This window comes from Amyelois transitella, chromosome 11 (assembly GCF_032362555.1).
Source record: "Amyelois transitella isolate CPQ chromosome 11, ilAmyTran1.1, whole genome shotgun sequence".
Classification (NCBI taxonomy): Eukaryota; Metazoa; Arthropoda; class Insecta; order Lepidoptera; family Pyralidae; genus Amyelois; species Amyelois transitella.
This window is the reverse complement of record NC_083514.1, coordinates 3,164,306-3,178,728: the sequence shown is the minus strand read 5'-3', so window position 1 is coordinate 3,178,728 and position 14,423 is coordinate 3,164,306. Positions and strand designations below refer to the sequence as shown.

At 33.2% G+C, this 14,423-nt stretch overlaps 1 protein-coding gene across 3 annotated transcripts in view; it reads right to left on the bottom strand.

The window, feature by feature from the left end:
- LOC106134985 (supervillin) overlaps positions 1-14,423 on the bottom strand; it is a 158,041-nt gene that overhangs the window by 135,575 nt on the left and 8,043 nt on the right. For 2 of the 3 annotated variants that reach the window (XM_013335139.2, XM_013335142.2), the window contains exons 2-3: positions 4,227-4,522; positions 3,075-3,999 (exon numbers count right to left, since the gene is read on the bottom strand). In XM_013335139.2, the coding sequence (XP_013190593.2) occupies positions 3,075-3,999; positions 4,227-4,342 (1,041 nt within the window). In that variant the 5' untranslated portion in view covers positions 4,343-4,522. Of the gene's footprint in view, positions 1-3,074; positions 4,000-4,226; positions 4,523-14,105; positions 14,248-14,423 lie in introns of those variants that run through there. The other variant, XM_013335141.2, reaches the window with a different exon arrangement.

Here is a 14,423-nt window from a genome sequence, read left to right as displayed (position 1 = left end):
TCTACTTGAAAAACTTAAAACCGTTACGGTACCATGAAACACAATTTTCGGATAGTTAATATCTTCTAACTCGTATCATAATTTCTTTTATTTTCCCTCATCGTGGGGTATTGCAACTTTATTCCTCTCCAGACAAGTGAGAACAGGCGAAGAAGAATCTTTCCGTAGGTCAATACTATAGAAGCCAAAAAGCAGAAGGTCAGAGATGACAGCCGGTAGCGTGGGAGGTCGGATGATAAAAATTAAAAGAGCTTGCAAAAAGTTTCATAATACGAGTCAAGGAGAGCCGGGTAAAACATTGGGATGTCGATAATAAATAAATATTGTAATTACAATTAATTTTAAATAAGAAAAAGTTAATATTGAAACAGGAAAATTATGTAAAAATTTTCACTGATATAATCAATGTTTACATTATTAAAATTAATCAACTTTTTCATGTATAATATATAAAAAGCTACAGTTAGCTACTGCCCAGATACTTAAGCTCCGTAGTGCCCACACTGATACTGAAAGATTAAACTAGTCTAGACGTAAAGACTTGTGTTTAACCCCAGGCTTGTGAGGCTAAAATAAAATGCTTTATATAGGTACGAACTTTATTGACCCTTAAAGCTAAGTCAGTATTAAGTTAAAAGCATTCTGTGCCAGTCAACCTTTAGAATATCTTTAGATGGAACACAAAACCAAGAATGATATATATACTTTACTAATAAATAACCTCTATATTAATAAAATTACTTAAGTACTTACAGACAATCACGTCTTCATCCCTTACGGGCAAGACAAAGCCTACATTCTCGAAAAGATTGAAACGCCGTACACATTCAGCTGAATGGTCGTTAAAATAATGTTATTTATATACTCAATGAAAACAACATTTTTATAAGCTAATTTAGTTTTTGGATTGACCTGCGGCCTTTTATTAAAAGTGCGGCCAGTTTATTAAAAAACATACAAATTTGTGAAACATTATAATTGCTACCAAGGTAAAATTCTTGCATGGACAAATAGAAAAATTAGTTCTATTCAATCGATGTATAGAAACTCATCAAAACTTAGAACGTAAACTTTTTCAATTATGTGATAATCGTGCCCATGGGCCTTATGAGAACAACTTCGCTATCAACCTATTTTACAGGACATCACTAAACCAAAGCTTTTTCTATATCTATACTAAAATTATAAAGCTGAAGAGTTTGTTTGTTTGAACGCGCTAATCTCAGGATCTACTGGTTCGAATTGAAAAATTATTTTTGTGTTGAATAGACCATTAATCGAGGAAGGCTTTAGGCTATATAACAACACGCTGTAACTTTTAGGAGCGAAGAAATAATGGAAACGTAAAAAAAACGGAGAAAATTATTCATCCTTGAGGACTTCAATGATGCCCAAAATAACTATTCCACGCGGACGAAGTCGCGGGCACAGCTAATTTGAAATAACTGCAAGGTCAAGGTTATAACCATGCTACGTATTCAGCTTAGCTAAAGAAATACAAAATTGAGTATGATTAGGACCTAAATAACGAATATACAGACGCCATCCTTTCTTTGTAAAACAATATCTTTAATAAGCACAATATAAATACATACATATAGTCATGTCTATATCCCTTACGGGGTAGACAGAGCCAACAGTCTTGAAAAGTCTGATAGGCCACTTTCAGTTTTTTGGCTTGATGATAGAATTGAGATTCAAATAGTGACAGGTTGCTAGCCCATCACCTAAAAGAAGAATCCTAAGTTTATAAGGCTATCCCTTAGTCGTAAGTCGTCTTATATTGGTGCCGGGAACCACACGGCACAAGCACAATATGGCGTACGAATCGGGGCGTACTTGCGAGGATCAGTATTGTCAATAAAAATCAAATTATCAATGCTTATATTTAAATCTTTCAAGGTGCACATGGCATTAGGATATGCAATACAGTGGTAGTGATAAAGAAATATTCTGTTGCTTGCACCTATATACCTAGAATTCGCTTCATATTTGTTAGTAATTACCCAATTAACGGATCTTGTACATACATACATATAATCACATCTACAGCCCTTGCGGGGTAGACAGTGCCAACAGTCTTGAAAAGACTAATAGGCCAAACGGATCTTGTAAATAGAGAAAATGCAAAACTCAATGTTAAAACCCTTAATAGTTTCTCAAAAGCATTTAACCGCCCTAAATAGCGACACGCGATCAAGTTAGCACATCACTATGCGATGGCTGACTATATCCAATTAATGAAACGATAACAGTCCATCACTATCAATTATGTGCATAACAAACCCCTACTGTGTGCCTTAATGGGAGATAAATATTACACATTCTTATATATTCCTTTTTAGCTATCACAAAATATGTTTGATTTAATTTCTAAGCCAAAGATTAAATTTAAATGCAGAGAAGAATAAATTCCATCAAAACCAAACAAATAAATTAATAAAGAATTTAATCAATGTATTCAAATTACATATGGAATACAAAATTTAAATAACATGAAATTTGATAAGAATGAACTTCAACTATAAAACCATCATAAAACAATAATATATTTAGGAAATTTATCAGAAAAGAAGAAAACTATATCTTTGTCAACTGTACATCAACCTACAATTTAATATTTATCAAATTTAACACACAAAACTTATCAAAGAAATAAGACTTGTACAGCAAATAAATTCAAATAACAGCAACAATGACAAAAAAGTTCGCAAAATACTTAACTACTTATGAATAACAAAGAAAAGTAATAGATAAAACTTTCTATAAAGTAAAAAATAGCAGATACAATATATAAAAACATCTATTGTATATTGAAAGTGCTTGCTTATCTAGCCTTTTTAGCAACAAATAAACGTTTCATCTGTCTATACCCTGTATAACTCTGTTCCACAGAATAACCGTGCGAAGACAGCGCGCACTACTAATATAACCGAACACTTAAAATCAATAAAGAAAACTGTATTCTGCATATAACTTATATGGCCATATAAAGAAGTTGCAGAAAGCATAACCATAATTGATGTGCATTTATAAAGGTTTGTTTATTATGTAATATCAATTTCCGTACTCACCGAGTTGCCGTCTATCCCGTTTTCAGCTAAGATGTCTTGAAACAAAATGTCGGCTTCACACGGTGAACATAGATTGCTAAGGAGCTCACTGAATCTTTCTACTTTACGAACACACACTGCTCCCAACAACCCACCCACTTCCTCATCTCTCACTACTTTTGGCACTACACCACTATCTTCTAACTTAGCAATACTAACAACTTTGTTCACAGCGTTTTCATCTTGACTGATAGGAATGTATTTTTTGAGCCCAATGTTATCATCTAAAATATTATGTGTTACTTGATCTTCAACAACAAGATTGTTAAACAAATTTTCAATTTTTTCTTTCTCCAAACTATTGGAAAAGCTTTTATCGTCTAATATGTCATTAAAGATCTGTTCGTCGTCTATATTAAGAGGTTCTTTAATTTTGTCTTCGATTTTAAAACTATCTAATGTCTTCTGTTCAGATAAAGAATTTCTGCTTTTCCTTTCTCCTAATTTTAAATTGTTTTTCCCTTTAGGACTTTTGACTTTATAATTACATCTATCTTTTTCTAAAACAGTTTTATTATTGGAATGTTTAGATTTCGATTGAATAGCACCATTATCTTTATCCATCGTATTTTTTAAATTCTCTTTTTCATTGCTTTGTCTTCTATTTGCCGCTCTTAATTTATCTCTGTCTACGATTTTAGAATGTTTCGATGATTTCGTTTTCGCTTCGTCAGTAAGGGATTGGATAGAAGAACTTCTGTTAGACTTTCTTGGAGATGGTGATGTATCGGAGTGGACCGTGGCAGCGGCTCTAAGACGCGACGTACGGGTAGTTCTAATAGACACTGAAGTTGAAGCAGCGTTGAGGTTCAGCTCCGAGGAAGAAGGCTTGAGATAATCGGCATTGTCGTCAGATTGACAGCGTCCTCCGACTTTTTTCGGGCGCCTGAAATGTGAAAAATATTCAAGCGTCAGTAAATGAGCCTTACTACCCTATGTACCTTATTTTCATATTCGGTAATTTTGATAAAATGTAAAATAATTGACTTCAACACACAAACTTATTTATCAGAGGGTTGTTGTAAGTTTTTGCTTTTTGTTTAGACTGAAACTGTTGACTGAAAAAATAAATATAATGGCTAATTATAAAAAAAAATACAAATCCCATCTCACCTTTCGGTAACATTAGCAGAGAAGAGTGTCGCCGTTCTAGCCGTAAGTTGTTTTCGCCTCTCTTCCTTATACTTCTGTATCCTGGCCGCTCGGGCCTCGTCCTGGGATTGACTCATCGCGCAATCCCTTCTCTCCCGGTGACGTCACGTGCGCCACCAACCCTCGAATTCCCAGTATGCTATCGCGTTGGTCGATTTAGAACTGATCTTGTCTAGCATTGCGACATTAAGGGCGCTTAAGGGCGGAATAGTTGGCAGTGATGAATGGCTAAGGCAGACGTGCTGATGGATTGGGACCTGGAAATAAAGAAATTAGATACTTTAATATTGATTAGGAAAAAAATTCAAATAAATAGTGATCACATTACTTTGTTCTTGAGATTGCCATAAAGTGGTAAAACTGAACGTATTGTTCCATCTTTATAACTTGTTAAATTTGTTATTATTAACAATGACAGTCATTTGTTGAGCAAACAATTACAGTAACCACTAGTGATATTTTAATAGAATCAATAAATATAGTAATTGCTTTGAATCGATAATAAATATTGTCGATATTCCTCCACTCCACCACTGTTGATTGTAAAGTTTTTAAATTAACACATTTTGTTAATTTCTTTCAACCAATCTTCTTTTGTAAAAAAAAATCTAATCCAGACTTAACAATCAAACAAGATTACATATTTACTAGTTATTTGTTAACCGACTTCTAAAAAGGAGGAGGTTCTCAATTCGACCGTATTTTTCCATCATCACGTGACATTTAGTTCGGTAGTCTTTGATAGGGCAGACAATATTTAACACATTTTTTTGTACTTATTATATTACTAGCTGTTGCTCACGACTACCGTCCGTAAAACTCTGACAATATTTCATTCCCTCTTTTAACACCTTCTCCACCTTTTTTCGCAATATAATCGCAGTAAAAATATAAGAATCTGTATCGCCCCTACCAAATTTCCATCAAAATTTGTCCATTGTTTAAGACGTGAAAGCTTAACAGAGTTATTTTCGCATTTATAATATTAGTAGAGATAACATACTGTGTTATAGTGTTTATAAATCTGAAAAAAAAAGAATAACATACGTATCAAGAATGGGACGGCCCCACTGACGAAGCGCTTTTGTTCTATTGTCCACAGCACGCATGAGAATGTAAGTGCAACAGTGAATCGTCCTTTTCGCGAGTACATTAGTCTATAAACTTCATTACGCAACTTCTTAAGAAATACCTCTTTAAGAAATACGCCATGACTCACGTGAAATGTCTAGCAAGTTATTACAATATACCTACTATTTGTTTTAAAAAAATATATATTTTTATTCTTTTTTTATTATGGCTCAATGAAATTCCAATTATTTAAGGTTATGACTTTAATGCTAAATTTATCATGTTAAATTTTAAAACATTTTTTTAGTCACTTATATTACTTAACAATTTTTTTCATGTCAAAAATATTAAATCTTTTTTTATTTGGTTATTTTTTTGTATTATCTAGGCCGAATAATATCACATGTAAAGGTTGAACACGTGGATAAACCAAAATAGTAATGTGCTAGTATCATTGCAAGTGGAAAGATGTAGCCTACATCTTTCCAGACCTTGCATAATTATTGTAACCAAGATTACTGCAATAAAGAATATTTTATTTTATTTATTATTTATCTACCTACCAGTTCAGAAAAAAAGGCATAATTATTACTTTTTTGTTCAACAAATAAGACAAAAGACGTTTAAAGTCATCTTTTTTTTTGTAAGAATGTCTAGGTAGATTTTTAGAGTTGTTAATACAGCAAAGTGCATTCTAAAGCGAACATTCATTATTTTATAACAAGAACAACTTCTAACCAGCAATACTTCGAGAAATTTTATAACAGAGACTTTCCATTTTCCATGAAAGAGTGTATTTTACACGGAAAAATGTTTTCTTTGTACACAGTAAACCGCAATGGTATGTAACAACTGCATGCTGAAACTGAAAAAATGCTTTGGCATTTTGGCTCCAGAATTGATGTAGGTAGGTTAGGTATCAACCCACTAATCGCCTACGACGTATTTTTAAACTTTAATTTTCAATAAATTTGTGTTTCTGAAGTCAGTTTTAATTTTTTTATGTAGTTACAGTATCTTTTAAACACTTAAAAAAATATAAATTGTGTACCTATGTAGGATATTTTTACAGACTTAAGACACAAAGCCATATATATGTATACACACACGAGGTAAATTTCCGTAGCGGTAACTTTCGATCGGTGAAACTCAATTAGTATCTAAGAATAGTAAACACACCGGCTAGAGGTGACATCTCCACGTAACTTGTACGACCTCGGTCGGTCTTAGATACAAGTATGTATGACAACAGGATATAGATATTGACAAACTAATACCTGTTATTTTTGCGATAAAACATGAAGAAAAAAAAATTGCATGGAGTGACCAGCCCCCGTAACATATCACGCGTGACGCCGTTTTTATCGCGCGAAAAACTACCGGTGTTTCGCTTTTTATAATAACGTTAAACGGAACAGCTATATTTTTTCGCGCAATTAAAACGGCGTCGCTCGTGCCATGCTACGGGAGCAGAATGTTCGTAAATCCAACTTAGAAATAACAAATATCAAAAACCTATATACCGAACAAATTATACAGATTGAGCAAGCCCCTAATTTCAAGACATGTGTTACTAACTCAACGAGCAACTGAAGACCTAAACTACTACTGAAACTTAAGGCCAATCGGAAAAAAGTTTTTCATGGCGACCTGACCAGGGATCGACCAGACGAATCTTGACCTGTAGTTCAGAGGCAGGAATACCACCAAAGCTGTCTAGCTTTTGAAACACCTCTTTTTTATCGTTTGTGACTTCAACTAAAACCTGAAGTACCTATTAGCCAGTGTTAATTACTTTTCCTGTTCATTTGAAAGATAAATTGCTTTGACATTGTAAAGTAAATAATTAATTAAATATCGACTCTAGACATGCGTAGATAATACGTTCAAAATGAGATAAATCGGTGACTAGTGGAGTGCTTGGGGAGTTTGACCTCGGACTCCAATTACTGTCCATGTATTAATGTGAGACCTTCTGCATTATGTTTTATACATAAATTACTAAAAAGTTTACCAATTTTTTTTCGTTGCTTTTTTGTTTTTCTTAATTTGACACTAATTTCAAGAAATTGTCAATTTTTTCCATTTTAAATCAAAATATTTTTATAAAATATTCATAATTTAAGTAAAATACATTTTAGAAAACATCTTTCATAGATACCAGGTAGTCAAAAAGGGCCGTAGAAGCAAGGAGCAGTCAACAAATGTTACTGTAGTTTCTGAAGATATTGATGTACTAGTTCTATTAACTGCACTAACTCCAAACGACCGTGAAATTTATTTTCAAAAGCCACCTTGAGGAAATGTTGTACAGAAATTTTTTTCATCAAAAATCTTAGAAAATACATTACCGAAATGTAAAGAGCATATTCTTTTCGTACACGCTTTCACTGGTTGCGATACAACGTCTGCTTTTTTCAATAGAGGCAAAAACAAGTTCCTAAAAATTTCGAAAAATGCAAGAGTTTACATGGGGCTACTGAAGTATTTAAAAATGTTGATGTAGATCCTGACAGAATTTTTGAAGCTGGCGTTGCATGTATTTTGGAATTATACAGTGCTCCTAAAAAAGTCCAAGATTTAAATATATTGAGGTTTAATTCTTTTCTAAAGGGTACAGCCAAAAAAACCGGTGTTCAATTGGCATCTCTTCCACCTACGTCTGATGCAGCGTTTGAACATTTGAAAAGAGTAGGTATATTTACAAGTGCAGATATGGTTAGGTAATAATATTTCTGTTGAAAATTGGGGTTGGAGGTACGTTTCTGATAAACTTGAACCAATACTGATGAAACAATCGCCAGCTCCAGATAATTTACTTAAAATGTTATTTTGTAATTGTAAAAAAGGATGTGGTAATGCTTGCGGATGTCGAAAAAGTGGTTTATACTGCACTTCAGCGTGTTCACAGTGCAATGGTGATAGTTGTTTTAATGCATCTCCTGTCTTAAAAATAAGTGAAGTAGAAGAAAGTGACGAAAACGGAATAATTGAAGTTTAATCATTTTTAAGCATGTATGAGAGGCAAACTAAATAAATATTTTTTATAAACTTTTTTTTTACAATTATTGTTTCATACTATTACTCTTTAATATTATATAATAGAAATGTATTTATAACACGATTTTTACACTACATTACTTAGTTGAGCTCGTAATGTATTATATTATATGCGTTAATTTATTTATTTTATTATTAAATAAAAAGCAACGATTTTTAATTGGTAAACATTTAAATATACCTTATCAACAATACAATCCAACAGGTTTCATAATAATTCGTTGACAGTAATTGGATTCCGAGCTTTTTCAATTCTAGATGCTTAAGGCACTCCACTAGACGTCTTTCGGTGTCAAACTGTCAGTGTTAGTGTAAGGACGTTGAAATTACAAGCTATTTGTTAAGATCTAGACGATTTAGTCACAGCGATTTAATTTGAAAGGATTTGTGACAATGATAATAAATTGGTTTTACAGACACAGAATTAATCTTTGATCCCCACGACGACCAGAAGGACTATTTGATTTACATATAAAAAAAATGTCATCGATATATCTTAAAATTTTAATCGTGATTATTGTAATTATCCACATTACAGAAAACAAAAACAATTTGGATATTTCCCAATCTGCTCATGTAAGATTGATTATGTAAACAAAATTATAATCGTGTATCGAAATAAAGTTTCGAATAAGTCAAAACAATGCTAAACACTAATGTAAAATTCAATATACATCCAACTGTATAACTCGTTAACCGTCTGCGGTCCCAACCTCTAACTTCCAACTGCATCAGTGACATTGCAACTGAACTAATTATAAACAACCCAGTTAGGGTCTCATAGAAACTTAACTGTATGCAAATGTCGTTATAGTGTGATTCCACAGTCTAGACACATCAGTATCTTTACAGTAACCTCAATATGTGTTCATGGAGTATTCAATACAATTTTATAACTAATACCAAACATCTTGTTTCGTGTCGTGACATACATTACAAAATCTCCTAAATCTTAGACCTGATACGTTAAAAAAATGCCCCGATTACTTTGAACCTTGTTATAACAATAGTCATTATTATCTTCGCATTGCTTTATCATCTCACCCATTTTTTTCTTGGCTGCTGACTTTTGCTGACACAGATGTTACTCGTGATATAGAACTCCTTTCTTTTATACAAACAACAACTTGACAAGATAAGAGGCATGAAGATAAGGTTATACCAGAAATATGAGTTGAAATGTTGTGGATACCAAAATCTTTCCTTAGCTGAGGTAAGTCCGGAATTTCACTGCACTGAGAATGATACTTCTAGCTAAATGTTAAAATCATATTTATTGTACGACTAAGATTTTTTTAACTGATTGCAGGCCATTAAAATCGACCAATATTGAATGAAAGCATTTTTTCGTTTTACGCCTATTTTTATTGTAACTCCAACTTTCAGATAATTTACTAAAACAGTTATTCATCCACTTTACAACTCATTTGGGACCACTTAACAATAGGGATTGCTTTGTGTATTTAAATCTCCTGTCTATTCACCTTCCAGGATAATGGATTCTTGGTATTTTGATTTGTCAAACAATGCATCATAAAGCCCGCTTCTTCTACAATCACTGACGCATGTAATTCGGACCAGACTAAGAATGTCGCCAATAAGCCGATGCGGAACGTTGGTTGCTTGTATAGTTCACGATCGATCGTTTTTGCCCGGAATATGATCACGCGTCGCACACTCTAGTTCACACGCCGGTGCATCTATTACGAGGAACCACGCAAGAGTCTGCGTATCGGTCGATGAACGAAGAAAAACTGTAGAGAGAATAACATCATTATACGTTTTAATTGTCAGTTATGTGGGCGAACTATGTTGGCTTGCGGCTGTTGTCTTGATTGACAATAAACCACCGCGTGTTTATCACGCCTTTTTACCATCACATTTCAACTTTCCAGACAGTTGCATGTAGTACATTAACAAATATCTCTAGGTAACTATTCTTTATCCCTAAACATATACAGAACATTAAGCTATACGAATAATTATTAACCCCAATGAAGTGTTTCAAATGGTAATTTGTCATGTGATATTGATTTAGTGCAATACATAAGGATATATTTATTTATAAGCATATATTGACTCGAGTCAATCAAAAGGTGTTATCGAGGTCATCGAAATATAATAGTGAATAATAAATATTATCTATCGTACCGAAATCGTTAGTCAATAATGTTTAGTCGCATTGGAGTAATATATATAGATCTCAAAATAAAATTGCCTTTCAACTTTATTTTTAACTTTCTTGTGAGCCATATTTTATTTATTTATTTAAAGTTTATGCACGTCAATTGTACAACAGGTAAATAAGGCATTCTCCGCCAGTTGAACCTTTGGACCAAACTCAGATGAATACAAGGTTTATATGGAAAAATTGAACAAAGTTGATAATTATCTATGTAAACAATCGAAACGGAAATTTACCAAACCAATTACCTATGCGAAAGTAAAAGGACCCCATATTCGTATTTAAAATTCTAACAACCCAAACAAGGTAAAATGAATAAAAACGCCATCGTACCTGCTCGTCAATAGGCTATTTGACTGTATTAAAAATATACATTTCTTTTATGTCATCAGTCTTAATATTATTTTTTTGGAGCGATTTGTAATAACGCGAGATAAAAATATTGCATTATTTAAACAAAATCCGTCTCAGAAAATTAGGTTTTTATATGCAGCTGTCACGTGACTAAAAACGAACGTGATTGGCTGTTTCTATTATGACGTCAATTATCCATAAACAGACTGTGGATCGTACCGTTCCTTAGTGTTCGCTATTATTTTTCACGATTTTATAAGTGTTTGATCGCTCAGGATTACTCAGATAATATAGGTATTTAATAATGGAAACCAATTCCTGAGTCCTGATTCCGAAAGCTGACAGTCGAAACCTACCAAAAGTGGACGCAATAATGGTTGGAAGAAGAAATCTGGATTGTCTTCTTCAAAGACAATCCAGATTTCTATGCTGCCGAACTGAGGAATGTGAAAACATCAATGTAAGTATATCTTGGTAACCACTGATCTTAGATCATGATCTGAAACCACTTCTTGCGAATATTCAAATCCATCGGCATAGAAAAAAACAGTTTCGTAGGAGATTTTATTGTTGTATTAGTGCATTGAGGCACTGCACAAAATTTATAGGAACTCATTTTAATAATTTTCACGCATATGACGTGGCACAAGTTAAATAAAACAAGAGAAAATCTAAAATTTTCGAAATACCAACAAGCTTTGTATGATATTTACACGAAATTTACGTCACTGCATGCCATGGCCGCCATATTGCTAAAAGTCGCGTTTTGGCGGCATATTTGAATATTTCATTTTCTTTTTCGATTTTTTAATAAAATAGCTGTAATAAAGGCAGAAAAGTATTTTTGTAGGGCTCCTTATAAACAAATAAATACCCTAAGATAGTTTTTAGAACTTTGTCAAATAGCCTATTGAAAGTGAAACATCTATTTTGAACATTATGACACGTCACGATAATACAATGTCAATATTTGCACGGTTATAAAGATACAACAAACAAACGACCAGTGTGGACTTTCCTCTCCCTATCTCTTGTTGGCGATACAATAAACTTTATGTAACTTGATTTCTTTGTTCGTGAAAACAATTTTGCTGAATGTGATATGGCACGAAATATACTTTTAGATGCTTTATCGAAGCTATCTAGATCAACAGACAGCGACTTGGATTATGCTGCGTATTACGTAGAGAGAGAATTTAATTTACCAAGAGGCTACTTAATATCAACTGACGCAGTATATTTAAACTTTATAAATCTAAATTAATTTTACCTAACTCGTAATTAACACACAACAGAATAGTCATGATTTTGCTTGTAAATCACTACATTAATAAGGACTCGAATGATGTAGTCGTATGTACAAAATGTCGCAACACAGTTTATACAGTAGCAAAACTTGAAGGAGCAAGATGAAATGTAAATTATGCCCTGGATACGCGCAAAAAGAAAACGTTATTTGAATACGATGAATAATCTTGATATGAAAACAAACGTGACACTGCGCAAAGAAAATCAAATGTATTTGCGTTCAATACATGTTTGGCTTCATGTTACTAAAACTAACCTAAGCCGCTTCGCAACTTACTACACTAGATCTTATAGAGATATCGAAATGCCAAACAATTACCATTTCGATTAGACAAATGGGGAAAAGGAAAATCTACATTAGAAAGCGTTATACCACAGTCTCATGACTTCAATTATAATTGTCACTTCTTAGGAAGCAGTCAAAATATCTAAGCCTTTAATCTCAGAAATTAAAGCTGTTTCAGTAGCCATGAATCAAAGATGTTCACTGTGTCCAATACTTTACATGCGCCAAAAAAACAGACCGGATCGTATCTTAACTCGAAGGCAGTCGGGGTCGCCTTGCAGAGAGGCTCTCGCTCAATTTATACAAGAAGACATACGCCAGGTGAACCGGGCTTATTTGGCACACGACATTGGTCTCGGAGAACCGTTGCCTTTATTAGGAATCGAATCTGCCAAATTAACAGAATACCTACATTTTCTTTCCAACTCAATTTACAGCAATTCGTAATTCCCCGTATATAGAAGGGAAAAGTTGTAATGAGCCGATTGCTGCAGAACAAGTGTACGAAGGTGATTTGCTTGTTAGAATGGCTGAAATTTATAACGTTTGATACCTATATACTTAACCATAATTCTGTATAAACTGTGTAAGAAAATAATGATTGCTGATCAAAAACTGCGGCGACCAGTAGTTTTACTAGAAGTTTGTAATATGTACTTAAATTTTATTCGATTTCAAAAAAGGTAGACGTGCTCAAATTGACAGTAGGTATGTATGTGTAATGTTTATTTTAAATTTAATCTTGCCTATACATCATCTCTACTATAGTATGTTCATAATCAATAATTTGATCCACATAAATGATCTAATTAAGAGCAAAAAAAGACTAAGAAATGATGCGAAGGAAATAAGATATATGTTTTTCTTCGCATCATTCTCAAGATTTCTTATGAGAAAAGAACATAATTTTTAAAACTTAATTCTCTTTCAATGTAGTTTTGCAAACAAATTCACTCCTTAATAATTCATACATCAACCTACATTAAAGTTCACTGACACGGCTATTTAAATACGCGACATCTCGATTTAGTTTATGTTTATTGTATCGGTAACCTTTAAGGCCAGGCTTAAGATATTAATGGATTCGGAGACGAGTTGTGTCAAGACAGATAATTCTTGAACTTTCTGTTCAAGATGGAATTTCAGGTAGATACTTGTTTTTACACATAGGTATATACATAATATTATATTGTTTAGAAGCAATTTATGGACAGCTTAGAATCATGTTTAAAATATATATACATATAGTGATATCTTATTTATTGAGTTCCGTATTTCAAAAATACGGTGCTTTTTGTCGACTTGTTAAGAATTTAATTTTATCAAAATCAGCAAAAAAAAGTTTCAGGCGAAGCTAACTTGTTTAACACAACAGAACAACATTTATTTATCAAAATTATAAATAACATTCGTTATTTAATCAATTGAATGAGAAATTTAACAGAAGATTTCTCCTCCGATACTTTTGGACAAATACAGCTTAATTCGATTAGCGTAACCAAAGATTACAGCCATATTAAGTAACTAGTTAATACATTTAAAAAAAATTGGATATAACGCAACCAATACTAATTACCTTATAGGAAATTCCAGGGAAGAATATAAAAAAAAATACACAATACAAAACACTAACACGAAAGTTTTATCGGAAAGTGACAATCCGTAGTACCAGGGGACCAGAACACCACTAGAGGTATCGAAGTGCACCTGTTGGCGCGACGCGAGGAACGATACTGGCACACGACGCGGCCCATTAGTCTCGCTCTGACCACGTCATACGGAAGCCGGTTCTGGACTTCGGAGGCAAGGAAACCATGAGAGGCAATGTATTTGCAATTGCAAATCATAAAAAAAAAAATATATTTTTCAAAACAAGTCCGGTTATCCGTACATG